General features: G+C 38.8%; 1 protein-coding gene across 1 annotated transcript; it reads left to right on the forward strand.

The window, feature by feature from the left end:
- Positions 1–9977: 9977 nt before the first annotated feature.
- LOC124232968 (toll-like receptor 10) lies at positions 9978–14165 on the forward strand. Its single transcript, XM_046649944.1, has 2 exons — positions 9978–10078; positions 11470–14165. Exon 2 carries the CDS (start codon positions 11532–11534, stop codon positions 13965–13967), a length of 2436 nt encoding a protein of 811 aa, XP_046505900.1. The 5' UTR covers positions 9978–10078; positions 11470–11531; the 3' UTR covers positions 13968–14165.
- The last annotated feature ends 839 nt before the right edge of the window (positions 14166–15004 follow it).

The raw sequence follows: 15004 nt of genomic DNA on the forward strand, positions 1-15004 counted from the left end.
TTACTTTCATAAGTCTAGAAAATTGTCAAAACAGTAAAGTCTTGATTTATAGTGATTGCCAATTGCATGGTGTAAATATTCCCACCATCGTCAATTTCAAGGTACCAATGCCACCACGTCACTAAAGGTGGAGCTGGAAGGAGATCCACCAGTAGTGTACATTGTATAGTATTTCCACCATACAGATGCATTAGACATAAATAACCTCAAGCGGGTAATGGTAGTAACTATACAGTAAAATAATTAGGAAGTGATGAGGTTCGAGCATCTCTTATTTTGTTTTTAACATAATTTATTTAGTTGAAAGTATATATACTTTAATTTTTAATAATTAATAATAATTAACTACTAATAATTAATCAATAATTTAATTTTTAACAACTGGCTCACAAAATTCTTGAAATTAAAAGTTGACTCTCATGAGCTGGTATAAAGTGGCTCCGGCAGACCACTGGATGTATTGGAGGATATTTTAGTAGGCAGGATTCAATGTATAACTTTTTCATACTCTTTGAAAACAATGGCATGTGGTTTGCATGCAAACAAGGAAATCCAGGGGATTTCTGCATGCTGATGTGTCTCACAGGATGTTTATTACATGATTGAGTTTCTCTATAACTGTGTCTAGGATAAATGTTAAAGTCATTAATAAAGTTGTAGTAATAACTGGCACCTGATGAGAAATTCAGATACTCCCCATTTCCTTCTCATTTCCTTTTTCCACTCCTTTGTTTAGCCCATAAATTTTATTTTCTCTCCTTTTTGCCTCCATTCCTTTCCCGTCCCTCGCGTTCCATCTTGTTTTTCCCCATTTTGTCATTCCCATTGTTTCCCCCATCTTTTTGCTTTCTCCTTTTAACCTACCATCCTTTCTGCTTTCCAAAACCTTCCAGTTTCTCTCTTTTCCTCTTTAATCTTTCCTTAGTCTTTGTTTACCCTCCCTCTTCTCTTCCCCATTCCACCTCTAATATATCTATTTTTTCTTTCTTGTGTGGGTCCTGATAGATGTCTCAACAACAGGATTATTCACAAGAGTGATCAGGGTCAGTAGAGAGAGGGAGCAGAAGCTGGAATCAGGAGAGGTGGGGACATGAGAAATAGCAATATTTGGCACCACTAGGGAAAATTTTGTGGGTGAATTAAGAGTTCCAGTTCTTTGGCTAATTGCAGGAGGGTCATTTATTGACTTGAGGCCCTAGCTCTATTTGTCCAATATGGTAGCCACTAGCCATGCGTGGCTATCGAGTCTTTGAAATGTGGCAAGTCTGAATTGAAATGTGCTTTCAGTGTAAAACACACACAAGATTTCTAAGACAACATGTGAAAAAAGAATGTAAAGTATCTCGTTAGTAGTTTTTTTAATATTGCATGCATGTGAATATTTTGATATGTGGATTAAATAAAATATATTATTAAAATTAATTTCACCTGTTTCTTTTTGGTTTTTTATACATGGTTACGAGATAATTTAAAGTTACTTATGTGGCTTCCATTATTTCTTTATTCTATTGGACAGTGCTGCTCCAGTCCTTGATGATAAAGTATTTATCAAATTTCTGCAGTCTTTACTTAGGTTCCTACTATTTATCAGGACCATTTTGATTTATTTAGTTGAACTAAAAATTTCTCCCCTCCTTATACTCATCAAGTGTAGTAAATGCATGATAAACTATTTGAATTTCCTAACCACGTGAGAATTTTATTTGTTTTTCAGAAATATAATTCAGAAAAAATAACCTCTGTCACTATTTCCTCTTACTGATACTTATAATTAAGTTAGAGAAGCTTTTCTCAATTAACACTTGCTTCATACTAGACTATGAGCTAGCCCACAGCAGCTGTAGGGTGAAAGCAGCCCCAGCCCTTCCTTCTACCCAGTGGGCACCCTTGGGTCATGTGACTTTCCTACCTGCCTGCATCAGGGCCACAGTCCCTATCAAAGCCAAGACATGACATAGGCCAGCAGACTATCAGGTGGTCCATGGGTCCTCTGCCCAATGGAGATGCTCCATTTTGGATGGTGAGATAGGATCCAATCAGATTTCTTATTTTGGGAGAAGTGCCCTCAGGATGAGCCTCTGCCCTACCTATAAGCCATGCTACTGGGGCTGTAGGAAGAAATAGAAGCAAAGGAAGCAATAAAGAGAAGTTGGGAATAGAAAGAGAAGCAGATTGAGAAAGACGAAGAGTCAAAGAGACGCCGAGTCATAACAGAGTAGAGAAGAGCCCTTACCCACTTTGAAGGATTTAACAAGATGGCCTGACCACCAGGACTGCCTCTGGAAGTCCTGAGAAGGCTTCGTTCCATGTCTCTGAGTCCCGGCTGTGTGCTACTGTGCTTCCTTACTTCCTGTAGTATCTTTATGTAGTTATTTTTCTGTAGTGTCTTTAAAATAAACCTCCATCCATTTGAAGTAACCCAAAGCTCTCTGTTCATTGCAACCTGTATATGAAGGCAGAAATAGGGCAGGCAGAAGTCTGAAATCACGGGAGGGTATAAGGGGAGAAACGTATGCGTGTGTGAGCGCGTGACTGTGTGAGTGTGTGTGTATGTGAGAGAGAGAGAGGGAATGGCAGGTATCTTTGAATACCAGCATGAGAAAAGAGGAGAAAGAAATGGGGGGAGAAAAAGGGGAGAGATTTTTGAAGGGAATAAAAAATGTTACATCTCAAAGTTATCAGCACATACTGTTCTGAGCATATTATTCTTAGTGTTCATTGCAAATAAAGATTTAAAGATTTTAGAAATTCCAGGTGAAGGCAGAGGGAGTGGTACACAAACTCTTGGGCACCTAGAGTAGTAAAAAAAATTGTAGGCTTTGGAGCCAGACAGACTCAGTTTTGAACCTTGACTCCATCTCTTACTGGATGATGACCTTGGGCAAGTTTCTTGTTCTCTCTGAGTCAGTTTCCTCACCTCTCAAGTGGGAGTCACCTATATGTTCTATGTAGTTTGTGGTGTGGATTAGGCAATATCTTGCACTTAGAAAGTAAATGCAAACAACAGTGATGGTGATGATGATGATGATGACACAAAATACTACTTTCTAACTTGGCATGATTCACTAATTAAATTAAAAATAAGGAAAGAAAACTCCATTCGCTGACGGTGTAAAGTATTTAAACACAGTGGGCTCTGGGAAAGGGAAGAATATGTATTTGGATACCAAAAACCCCAAGTGGTTATTTTTCCTTGAGAGGGCAATAGAGAACGTGAATGTGCTGATCAGAGTTGTTTGAGAATTTCTGAGATGGAAGAGATTTTAGAGCTTGGTTCATCCAACAAGCTGGGAGTACCCTCTCCAACATTCCTGAAGGGTGTGCACCCAGCACCTGTTTTCGTGTATATGTAGACATGTTTCTATGTTTAAGGTGGGCAGTAGAACAGACTGTTTTTGTTTTTCTTGATACAGTATTCATTTTATGACTTTTCCCCTAAAATATATGTAGAAATACATGCATTACATTTTAACGAAAAAACACCAATATCATTGTAAAAAAAATTCTTGTTTTAAGAACACACTCCCTCCTCAATCTCACATTTATGTAAAACTATTATAATCATTCCTTTTAAATTGTCGTTCCTCCTGTGGACAAATCCATGTGGAAATTTTCATCTTCACTAGTGATCTCCAGCAGTGTCACCTGAATCTTAAGTATGATAAAAACCTTGAAAAGTGTTGCTTTAAAAAAATTGGTCTGTACTCTGCAATCTGCATAAATAACACCATGCTTGTTTTCTCACTACCTTTCAAGACAAGGCCTCTAGCTTACCCCTTCCTGTGCTCGTCCAGTCAGATTGCTCAAATTATGGGGCCACCATTCCTATTCCTTCTCGGCACCGCTTGGCCTCCCATCCAATTTGATGAGCAAGATAACTACCCGAAGCTTGAAGTAAGGCACCATCAAAGTGGTCTAAGATGCTGTGGTAAACAGCATGGCAGTTCTGCAAAAAATTAAACCTAGAATTGCTGTATGACCGAGCAATTCCAGTTCTGGGTTCTGGGTATATACCCGAAAGAATTGAGAGCAAGGACTTGGGCAGATATTTGTACATCCACATTCATAGCAGCATTATTTACAATAGCCAAAAGGTGAAAACACCCCAAATGTCCGTTGATGGATCAATAGATAAACAAAATGTGGTGTATATATATATATACACAACGGAATATTATTCAGTCTTAAAATGTAAGGAAATTGATACATACTACAAAATGGAAGAATCTTGAAAATACCACGCTACATGAAATAATCCAGTTACCAAAGGACAATTACTGTATGATTCCACTTACATGAGGTACCTAGAGTACTCAAATTTATAGAGACAGAGTCGAACAGTGGTTACCACGAGCTGAGGGGAGGGGGGAATGAAATGAATGAGATGATGAAAAAGTTCTGGAGATGGAGAGTGGTGATGGTTGCACAGCAATGTGAATGTACTTAATGCCACTGAACGGTACACTTAAAAAATTGTTAAAGTGGAAAATTTTGTGTTTTGTGTATTTTACTGCAATTTTTTGAAAAGTCCTGTAAGACTACAATGAATCTATGCAACATGTAATGCCAGCAGCATGCAGTAGAGGGCAAAGGAGCTTAAGCTTCACAGAAACGCTTGATTCAAACTCTCCTGCAGCCAATTCTGGCCGTGCCAACCAGTCATCCACACCTGCAGCTCTGCCGGAGCCGGTGTGATCTCGGTGGGTAAGAACTGTTATCTTTGTTTTTGTGACCTCGTGAAGAAGAAATAAGGGTTCCCTGGGTCTTTTCTAAAGAAGAGATGGAACTCATGTGGATGGGAGGAAAGCGGCCTTATTCAGTTTTAGAATTTATAATTTTGCCTATATTAATCTAAAGATTAATGATTAGTGAGTGGCCTTGAGGCTATTGATCCGAGGAGCGGTGTTGCAGGCGCTGGACGGTTTGCGTTTCCTTTCGCTGGTTATCGATTAAACCTGGTCAGTCCTTCTACCCAGGGTGGATGGTCCTAGGCATTGTGGTGAGTTTTCTCTAGCTTTTGTTTTCCAAAATGCATGTTAACAACATCTGCTGGATGAGCTCTTTGGCTACTTAAAACAAACGTTGCTCCTTTACCAGTTTTTAAAGTTCTGCATTTGTGTGGTCTGTCTAAAAGTTGGGGCACATCTGATCTTAATTTTGTATAATGTAGTCCTTTCTCAGTTTCCTTTAAAAGTCAAAAGTGGCCAAAGATGGTCACATGTCTGCTGTAGAGCAGAGAATGATTAGCATTTGATTTCTAGAAGAGCTTTCTCACAGACTGCATAAACTGAGCTATCAATTAGAATTGTGTCCACTTTCTGAGTTTTATTTCAATTCTCACGAACTTATAACTCTCTTAAGAATGCATGTAGGCAAAGCCTCTCATACTTTGTGACATCTATCAGAGTGTCCCACAGCAGCTGCTTACCACTTTGGAGAAAGGCACATGGGTGAGAAGGGAAGAGGAGGCCACCATGGCAGCTAGTCCTGCCAATGGAATCAACCTTGGAAATCACATCCTAAGCTACTTCATTCAGGGTTTGAAACACCTTCAATCTGGGTTCTGGAAAGGACCGGATAGGTCTGGGTTCAAATTCATACTCTATCACTTATTCACTGGGTCACGTTAGGCAAGTCACTTAACCCCTGGGCTTTAACCCCTCCATTTGTAAAACAGGGATAAAAATATCCAGCATTTCACTGAGTTGTTGAGAGAATTGAACAAGATAATGTATGGAAAGCACGTAGCTCCATACTAAGCAGATAGGAAACACTCAAAAAAGGTCAGTCATTCTTACTCTTATGTTGCAAAGATCATTCAACATTCAATAGATTTTTAAGTCCTTTCTGTTTTTTTTCACCATTGGAAGAGTTGGATGATTAAGCATTCTTTGGCCAGTTACCAATAGTCATTCATGGTGTTTTTTGACTTGGATTTTTAAATCACAAGCTATTAAGGAAAGTCATTCTCTGCTTTTTGTCTGCTCTCAGCATAGTAGTAATAGTATTGGGAATGTGATAATAATATATAACATTTATTAAATGCATCTTCCATCAAAAGTTCAAGTCCTCCTTTTGAAAATGTTTTAATGAAATGTCACAATGCAGATACATTGCCTGAGAGATAATGTCTTTTTGCTTTATTATATTAAGAGAAGTTCAAGAAGAGTTAGGGCCTCTCCCTTCGTTAGCATAAGTTCCAGATGAGGTTGTGGTATTAGGCAGTGAGAAAAGGTGGGTAAATATAGAAGCTAGACATCTCAACTCAGTTGATTCCAGATAAAGCAAATGGGATAGATTCTGCTGCATTTTTCAGATCTAGGAGCTTAAAGTAAGTTTCTAAGAATTGAGGTACTCTGTGAGAAAATGTTAAGAACAACTTTGTCAGCTTAAGGACTATAACTGCCAGTGTCCTGCCAAGCCATATTGGAGCCTGAGACAAAAGGAAAAATCAGTGATACTCATCCTGTTTTTATGACAAATTTTGATATTTCATTCATCTCGGATTTTGCATTAATTTTAACTTTTAAAAATATTTCATTAAAACATTATTTATCTTGATTACTGAGTTTCTTGACACCCCTTATAATTTGTGCCTGAAATCACCCTAGTCTTGGCCCTGACAACTGCTACCATTTGTGATATGCTAGGCATGATGACAAGTGATTTATATACATTATCTCTTTTATGCCTCTGCACAAAACCCATTTTACAGATGAGAAAATGGAACCTTTCAGCAGTTAAATAAATGACCTAAGTTAACACAGCCAGTGAGTGGCTAAGATTAGACTTGAAACAGATTTATTAATCCCTACACTAAACTCATTCTCTAACCATCATGCACGGCACCATATTAGGAATTCACAAGATGAATTCATTTGTTCAAAACATATTTTTGAGAGCATGTTAGTTACCACCTTGTGCTAAGGAATAAAATTGAAATCATTCATTCATTCATATACATTAAAAAAGTATTTACTGAGCATGTGCTATGTGACAGGCACTATTTTATGTGCTGGGGATAAAAAACTGAACAAGATCATCAGCTCCCTTCTCTCATGGGCATGAGAAGTGGAGGAGATAGTCAATAAATAAATGAACAAAACATTAGGATAGTGGTAAGTGCTCTGTTTTGTAGAGAAATAAAATAAGGTGATATGAACTAGTAGCAAGCTGGCCACTTTAGATTAGGTGGTCAAGTCAGGTCTCTTAGAGGAGATAAACTTTTAAGTCAAGATCTAAATGACGGAAGATCCAGATGAGGAAGGATTGGGAGAGGAGCATTCCAAGCAGAGGAAAAAGCTAGTGCAACGTCCCTAAGGTCAGAGCAAGTGTGGTGTGGTCAAGGAAAAAGAAGGGCAGTATGAATGAAGTGTGGAGGGCCAGAAGAAGAGGAATGTGAAGTGAGATCCCAGAAGGAAGCAAGAGCAGCTTGTGGAGGTGTTGTCATCCAGTAGGAGGAGTTTGGGTTTTATCGTAAGTGTAATAATACATTAGTTGGGACATAAGCTGCCTTATATAACAAGTGACCCCTAAATACAGTGGCTTAAAGAAGATAACGCTCAATGTAATGGCTCAATCCATGCCAGAGCTTGTAAGTAATGATATAAAACCTAAATTGAGTGGTATTGCATTTGCATTTGGGTGGCATTACAGTTCCCTGGACTGTGTATTAGGAAACTTTGAAGAATCAATATGACTCAGTGAGATATAATTTTATTGTGATTAATGTATTGTAACATATTTTGAAAATAGATTTACCTTGACTCACCATAGAGAGACAAGATAGCATAGTGGCTGGGAGCCCAGGCTGCGGACTCACCACGTATTAATTTTGTGACTGTGAGGCAGTTACTTGACCTCCTTAACCACAACTTTTCATATCTGTAAAGGGTGAATAATGATAGCGCTTACCTTACAAAGTGGTTGTTGTAAGGATCACTCCATGTCAAGTTAGTATTACTTAGCCCAATGAATGGTAGTTGTTGTTACCCAAAAAGGCAGCAAGTGGCCACTGCCTTATTTGCGTGATAGAGTCAGTATGGAGGGGAGATGCCATCCGACATGCTGAGTTGATATAAACATGTAAATCCATCAAACAGAACAAATGACTCAGGTCATCTTAAATGTGGGTAATGGATTAGAATCATGGTACTGGTAACAAATTAATTTTGCTGGATTCCAGAAATCTGGAAAATTACCATGGATGTAAAGCTGCATCAAAGAGGCTCTCTTTTTGTTTGATTTGTTCTTATTTTGATATTGGATGCTGTATCCAATGTTATATAAAAAGGATGTGACCAAGAAAGTACTACCTGGGATGGATTGGAGGGAATATCTCAGTGGAAAGTGAACGCCCTAGGCCAGGTCCAGGCTACTATCTCCACAATCCCATCCCACAGAATGCCTTTCCTGACCCTCTTCCACTGAGTGTGAGATGGACAAGGAACACCAAAATCAGTTTTCTCTCCACAGTTATGTCACAGATGGTTGAGCATTTCTGTGTCCATTTTCCTGTTTTCTATGAAACAGTTTTATAAAGTATTTTCATTTTTAAGTTATTTCGGGAAATAGCCACGTTTTCTAGAATTTCTTCATTTCAATAACAACAACAAAAAAAACCCAAACTTGGTCAGATTCTACAGAAAGAAAAATCCAGATGAGAGTGAGGACCTATTCCAGGTGTCTTTTTGTGTTAGTTCTGCTAGTTTGTCCCCTCACCATGCCTGCATGGGTGCATGGGTGCACGTGTGCATGCGCACAACACACAGCTTCTCAGATCAACAGGAAGCATGAACAGTACCAAGAAGTCTTGCTATACCATGTTTTCCCTGCAGAGTATGCCTTTTGTTCCTCCTGCTTGTCTACGGGAGTGACCAGTCTGTGGGACATTGAGGTCAATGTGTATTGGACACATGCCGGTAGAAGCAGGAAAGCCCTCACCACTGCTGATCACCTTTCCTTGGTGTTTTCAGAGTGCCTGGTGTGGGAGGACATGAAGTTGCAGAGTTTATTAATTCAATATTAGAATCTAGCCACTTCTCGCCACCTCCCCCACTACCTTCTTTCTTGCATGAGTTGCCCTATAGTGTCCCAGGGAGTCTTCCTTGCCAGCCTTGCACTCTTCCAGTTATTTCCACCCAACAAGCAGAGGAGTCTTTAGATGTACGTCAGAATCTGCCAGTCCTTTATTCTAAATCCTCCACTGGTTTCTTATTTCAACCAGAGGAAATTCCTGCGTCCTCATAACATCTGATGTCTGCAGTCCACTTCCCCAACTTCTCTCTAGTCATTGCTTACATTTTCCGAGCATGCTCCCACATCAGGTCTTTGAACGTGTACCCGCTGTTCTCTCTCTGCAGAATACTCTTTCTCCAGACAAGATGACTCGCTCCCTCCCTCCCTTTAGATCTCTGCATGAAGGTCACTGTGTCAGAGAGGCCTTTCGGACCACCCTATGCAAAAGCTCACTCCCCAGTTGCCCCTGTCCCGCTTATCTTAGCCATTCTTCTTTCTAGCCCTCATCACCACCTAACATATACGTTTATTATTTTCTTTACTGTCTCTCTTTTCTTACGCTTTGCTAGAATGTAAGCTGTGTAGGAACAGCTTAGGAACAGAAATTCCATCTGTTCTACTCACCGCTATATCCCCTGTGCCTAGAAAAGTTCCTGGCAGAGTCGGTACTTAATAAATATCTTGAATAATGAATATTGTGATAATCTTAGTTCTCCAACCATCTCTTCTGTGTCTAGTCAAACAACTTGGAGCCTGGCTCTTCTCTCAAAGTCCTCAGAATTCTACACCCATGAGTTTCCTCATCTGTAAAATGCAGGTAATAGTACTTCCCTCACAGAGTTTTGGGAGAAATAGATGACATGATATATATGAAGGGGTAATATATATCTTGGCACACAGAAAGCCTCCAAGGAAACTCCAGTGGAAACTGGTTTTGTCATTATTACTATTATTTGGCAGTGATCCAGATTGCTTTTGCCACCAACCTGAAGACCTATGGAGGCATAAGGACAGGAACCATCATGTTTGTTTCTATGTTTTGGACCTTCCACACGTATGGGTAAGTGTTGTTGAAAGTGAGATATTAGCTCAAGGGACTCTCTATGTCCACAAATACAAAAGTTGAGGAACAACTTCATGACATTAATTCAGAGGTCCACAGGGTCGGTGTTAAATTATTCCTTTCTTTGAGAACTTATGTCCACACAAAAGCCTGCACGCAGATGTTTATAGCAGCTTGACTCATAGTTGCCAAAACTTTGAAGCGACCAAGATATCCTTTAATAGGTGAATGGATAAATAAACCGTGGTACATCTAGACAATGGAATATTATTCAGCGCTAAAAAGAAATGAGCTGTCAAGCCATGAAAAGACATAGAGGAACTTTAAATGCATATTACTAAGTGAAAGAAGCCAATCTGAAAAAGCTACATTCTGTATGAGTCCAACTATATGACATTCTGGAAAAGGCAAAACCATGGAGACAATAAAAAGATCAGTGGTTGACAGCGGTTGTTGGGGATGAGGAGGAGGATGAGTAGGTGCAGCACAGAGGGTTTTTAGGGCAGTGAAAATACTCTGTATGATACCATAGTGATGGACACACATCATTGTACATTTGTCCAAACCCATAGAATGTACAACATCAAGAGTGAACTGTAATGTAAACAACGGCTTTGGGTGATTATGATGTGTCAATGTAGGTCCATCAATTGTAACAAATGTACCACTCAGGTGGAGGATGTTGATAACAGAATCTGTGAATGTGGGCAGATACAGGAGATATGGAAAATCTCTGTAACTTCCCTTAATTTTGCTGTGAACCTTAAACTGCTCTAAAAAAAAGAAAAAATAATAATTAATCTAAAAAATTCAAAAAGTTAAGCACACTCTGCTTTGGCAGCCTGGGTTTAGTTCCCAGGTGTAGAACCACACCACTTCTCTGTCAGTAGCCACACTGTGGTGGCAGCTCACATAGAAGAACTTGCAACTAAAATATACAACTATGTACTGAGTCTTTGGGGAGAAAAAGAAAAGAGGAAGATTGGAAACAGATGTTAGCTCAGTGCAAATCTTTGCCAGCAAAAGAAAAAAAAAATTACTTTCAAATTTCCTAAAGCTTTCAGGCTACCCAAAGGAGATGTGAAGGAGGGTGTTGAGTATGACCTGGCAGTGAAGTTCCTAAGTTGAACTGAGGCACTTCTGCCAACTATTATATTTCTCCCTTCTGGGAATCCTGACTTGCCTCAGAGAGGGGAATATGGCACAGTTACTGATTTGGAAATTTATTACCCAATCTCTGAGATCAAGTCAAAGACTCAGTACATAGTTTGAGACCCTATTCCAGACTCTTGGTGAATAGAGTCAGATGTTGGAATTTTTAAAAAATAAAAACCCTACAGGATTTAACAAATCACATAACCACTTAACATTACATGCTGTCTTTCTAGGATTTTGAACTCCCCTTCATCATTCACATGAGGAAACCAGCAATAAAATCCTTGGAATTACAATGAGACACATCAGAAGCATTTATGTATTTTGTTGTATTGTTATGTCAGCATGTGGCTGGGCTTCAAAGCTGCCAGAAGAAAGAGAATTGACAACCAACTGCTCCAATATGTCTCTAAGAAAGGTTCCTGTGGACTTGACGCCAACCACCACCACCCTGGATTTATCCTACAACCTCCTTTCTCAACTCCAGAGTTCAGATTTTCATTCTGTCTCTGAACTGAAAGTTTTGATTCTATGCCATAACAGAATCCAAGAACTGGATATCAAGACCTTTGAATTCAACAAGGAGTTAAGATATTTAGATTTGTCTTACAACAGACTGAAGATTGTAACTTGGTATTCACTGGCAGGTCTCAGACATTTAGATCTTTCTTTCAATGACTTTGACACCATGCCTATCTCTGAGGAGACTGGCAACATGTCACACCTGGAAATCCTAGGTTTGAGTGGGGCAAAAATACAAAAATCAGATTTCCAGAAAATTGCCCATTTACATCTAAATACTGTCTTCTTAGGATTGAGAACTCTTTCTCATTATGAAGAAGGTAGCTTGCCCATCTTAAACACCACAAAACTTCACATCGTTTTACCAATGAACACAAATTTTTGGGTTCTTTTGCATGATGGAATCAAGACTTCAAAAATATTAGAAATGACAAATGTAGATGGCAAAAGCCAATTTGCAAGCTATGAAACTCAACAAAATCTTATTTTAGAGAATGCCAAGACATCTATTCTGTTACTTAATAAGGTTGATTTACTCTGGGATGACCTCCTCCTTATCTTCCAATTTGTTTGGCATACATCAGTGGAATACTTCCACATCCAAAATGTGACTTTTGGAGGTAAGGTTTATCTTGACCACAATTCATTTAACTACTCAAATACTGTAATGAGAGCTGTAAAATTGGAGCATGTACATTACAGAGTTTTTTATATTCCACAAGAGAGAGTCTACTTGCTTTTTACCAAAATGGGTATAGAAAACCTGACAATATCAGATGCACAAATGCCACATATGGTGTTCCCGACTTGTCCTTCAAAATTCCAATATTTAAATTTTGCTAATAATATCTTAACAGATGACCTGTTTAAAAGATCTATCCACTTGCCTCATTTGAAAACTCTCATTTTGAAGGGCAATAAATTGGAGACACTTTCCTTAGTGAGTTGCTTTGCTAACAACACATCCTTGAAGCACTTAGATCTGAGCCAAAATCTGTTACAACATGAAAATGATGAAAATTGCTGGTGGCCAGAAACCTTGATCACTATGAACCTGTCATCCAATAAATTTGCTGATTCTGTTTTCAGGTGCTTGCCCCAAAGTATTCAAATACTTGACCTGAATAATAACAAAATTCAAACTGTCCCTAAAGAGATGATTCATCTGAAGTCTTTGCGAGAGCTAAATCTTGCATTTAATTTTCTAACTGATCTTCCTGGGTGCAGTCATTTCAGAAGACTCTCAATTCTGAACATTGAAATGAACTTAATTCTCAGCCCATCTCTGGATTTTTTTCAGAGCTGCCAGGAAGTTAAGACTCTAAATGCAGGAAGAAATCCATTTCGGTGTACTTGTGAATTAAGAGATTTCATTCAGCTTGAAAAATATTCAGAGGGCATGATGGTTGGATGGTTAGATTCATACATCTGTGAGTACCCTTTAAGTCTAAAGGGGACTCAGTTAAAGGATGTTCACCTTCCTGAACTATCTTGCAACACAGCTCTATTGATTGTCACCATTGTGGTTGTCATGCTCATTTTGGGGATGGCTGCGACTTTCTGCTGCCTCCACTTTGACCTGCCCTGGTATCTTAGGATGCTACATCAATGGACACAGACATGGCACAGGGTTAGGAAGGCAACCCAAGGACAACTCAAGAGAAATGTCCAATTCCATGTGTTTATTTCATATAGTGAACGTGATTCCGCCTGGGTGAAGCATGAATTGATCCCCAAGCTAGAGAAAGAAGATGGTTCTGTGTTAATTTGCCTTCACGAGGGAAACTTTGACCCTGGCAACAGCATTACTGAAAATATCATAAACCACACTGAGAAAAGCTATAAAATCATCTTAGTTTTGTCTCCAGACTTTGTTCAGAGTGAGTGGTACCGTTATGAACTCGACTTTACCCATCACAATCTCTGTCATGAAAATTCTAATTACATAATTCTTATCTTACTAGAACCCATTCCACTCTACTGCATTCCTACCAGGTATCCTAAGCTGAAAGCTCTCATGGAAAAGAAAGCATACTTGGAATGGCCCAAGGATAGGCGTAAATGTAGACTTTTTTGGGCAAATCTTCGAGCTGCTATTCATGTTAATTTAGTAGAAACCAGAGAGACGTGTGAACTACAGACATTCATAGAGCTGAATGAAGAGTCTCAAGGGTCTGCAATTTCTCTGATAAGAACAGACTGCCTGTAAAACCCTCCCCTCCTCTAGGGAAATTGAGGTCTACATACACTGTTACGATATAAATTAATACAATCTTTATGGTGGCAATTTAGCAATATCTATTAAAACGAAAAACAATTGTTCCTTTATGTCAGTTCCTTGAAGGATTTCTAAGAATGTATCCTATAGAAACACAAGTTTGCAAAGGTTTGTGTAAAAAGGTGTTCATCCCAGCATTGTTTATAATCATGAAAAATAAACAGCTCAAATATCCACAAAATAAGGATTGATTCAATAAATTATAGTACCTTAATGCAATAGAATATTACACAGCCACTAAAAAGAATGAGGTAGTTATATATTTACTGGTATGAAGAGAATTATATTAATATATTGGTTTATACACTAAAATAAAAGTCTAAAGGAATCCATACCAGTACATTGGCATAGTAACAGTGGCTTGGGTCTGGGAGGTAAGATTATAGGGAGCATTTGGTTTCTATGTTGTACATTTCTATGATGTTGGACGTGCTTAGAATGAATCTGTATTTCTTTTGCAAGTAGATAAAACAATAAAGATAATTGTTAAAGCCTACGTATCCTACTCATTTTGCTTGATTCTTCCCTTCTAGTCTCACAGATCGTAGAAAGAGAACACTCTCTCCTGAATTTTGGAAAATTACATTTCAAAAACAAACATCATGTTACTTCCCTGATTAGAAAAATTTCTGTGGCTCACCCACATGACAAAGGAAGAAAATTTCATGCTTGTTTAAGATCTGACACCAATCTTCTGTGACCTCCTCTCATCCTATCATTGAGCCCTATCAAGTTATTGGCCATTTCCCGAACATTGAATCTTCTTTCATGCCCCCAGACCCTAGAATTTGGCATCGTGCCTGCCTGTAATATCTTTCCTGCCTTGGTTTGTTCAGGAAATCTTTCAGATCCTTCAAGGCATAATCCAAATGTCAATTCTTCTTTGAAACCTTCCTCACTTCTTCCCCTAAGCATGTTGCTCCTTGATTCTCCCTAACACTGTGGGCATATCTCTATTACAAAATTGA

The sequence above is a fragment of the Equus quagga genome, unplaced genomic scaffold (assembly GCF_021613505.1).
Source record: "Equus quagga isolate Etosha38 unplaced genomic scaffold, UCLA_HA_Equagga_1.0 146_RagTag, whole genome shotgun sequence".
NCBI lineage: Eukaryota > Metazoa > Chordata > Mammalia > Perissodactyla > Equidae > Equus > Equus quagga.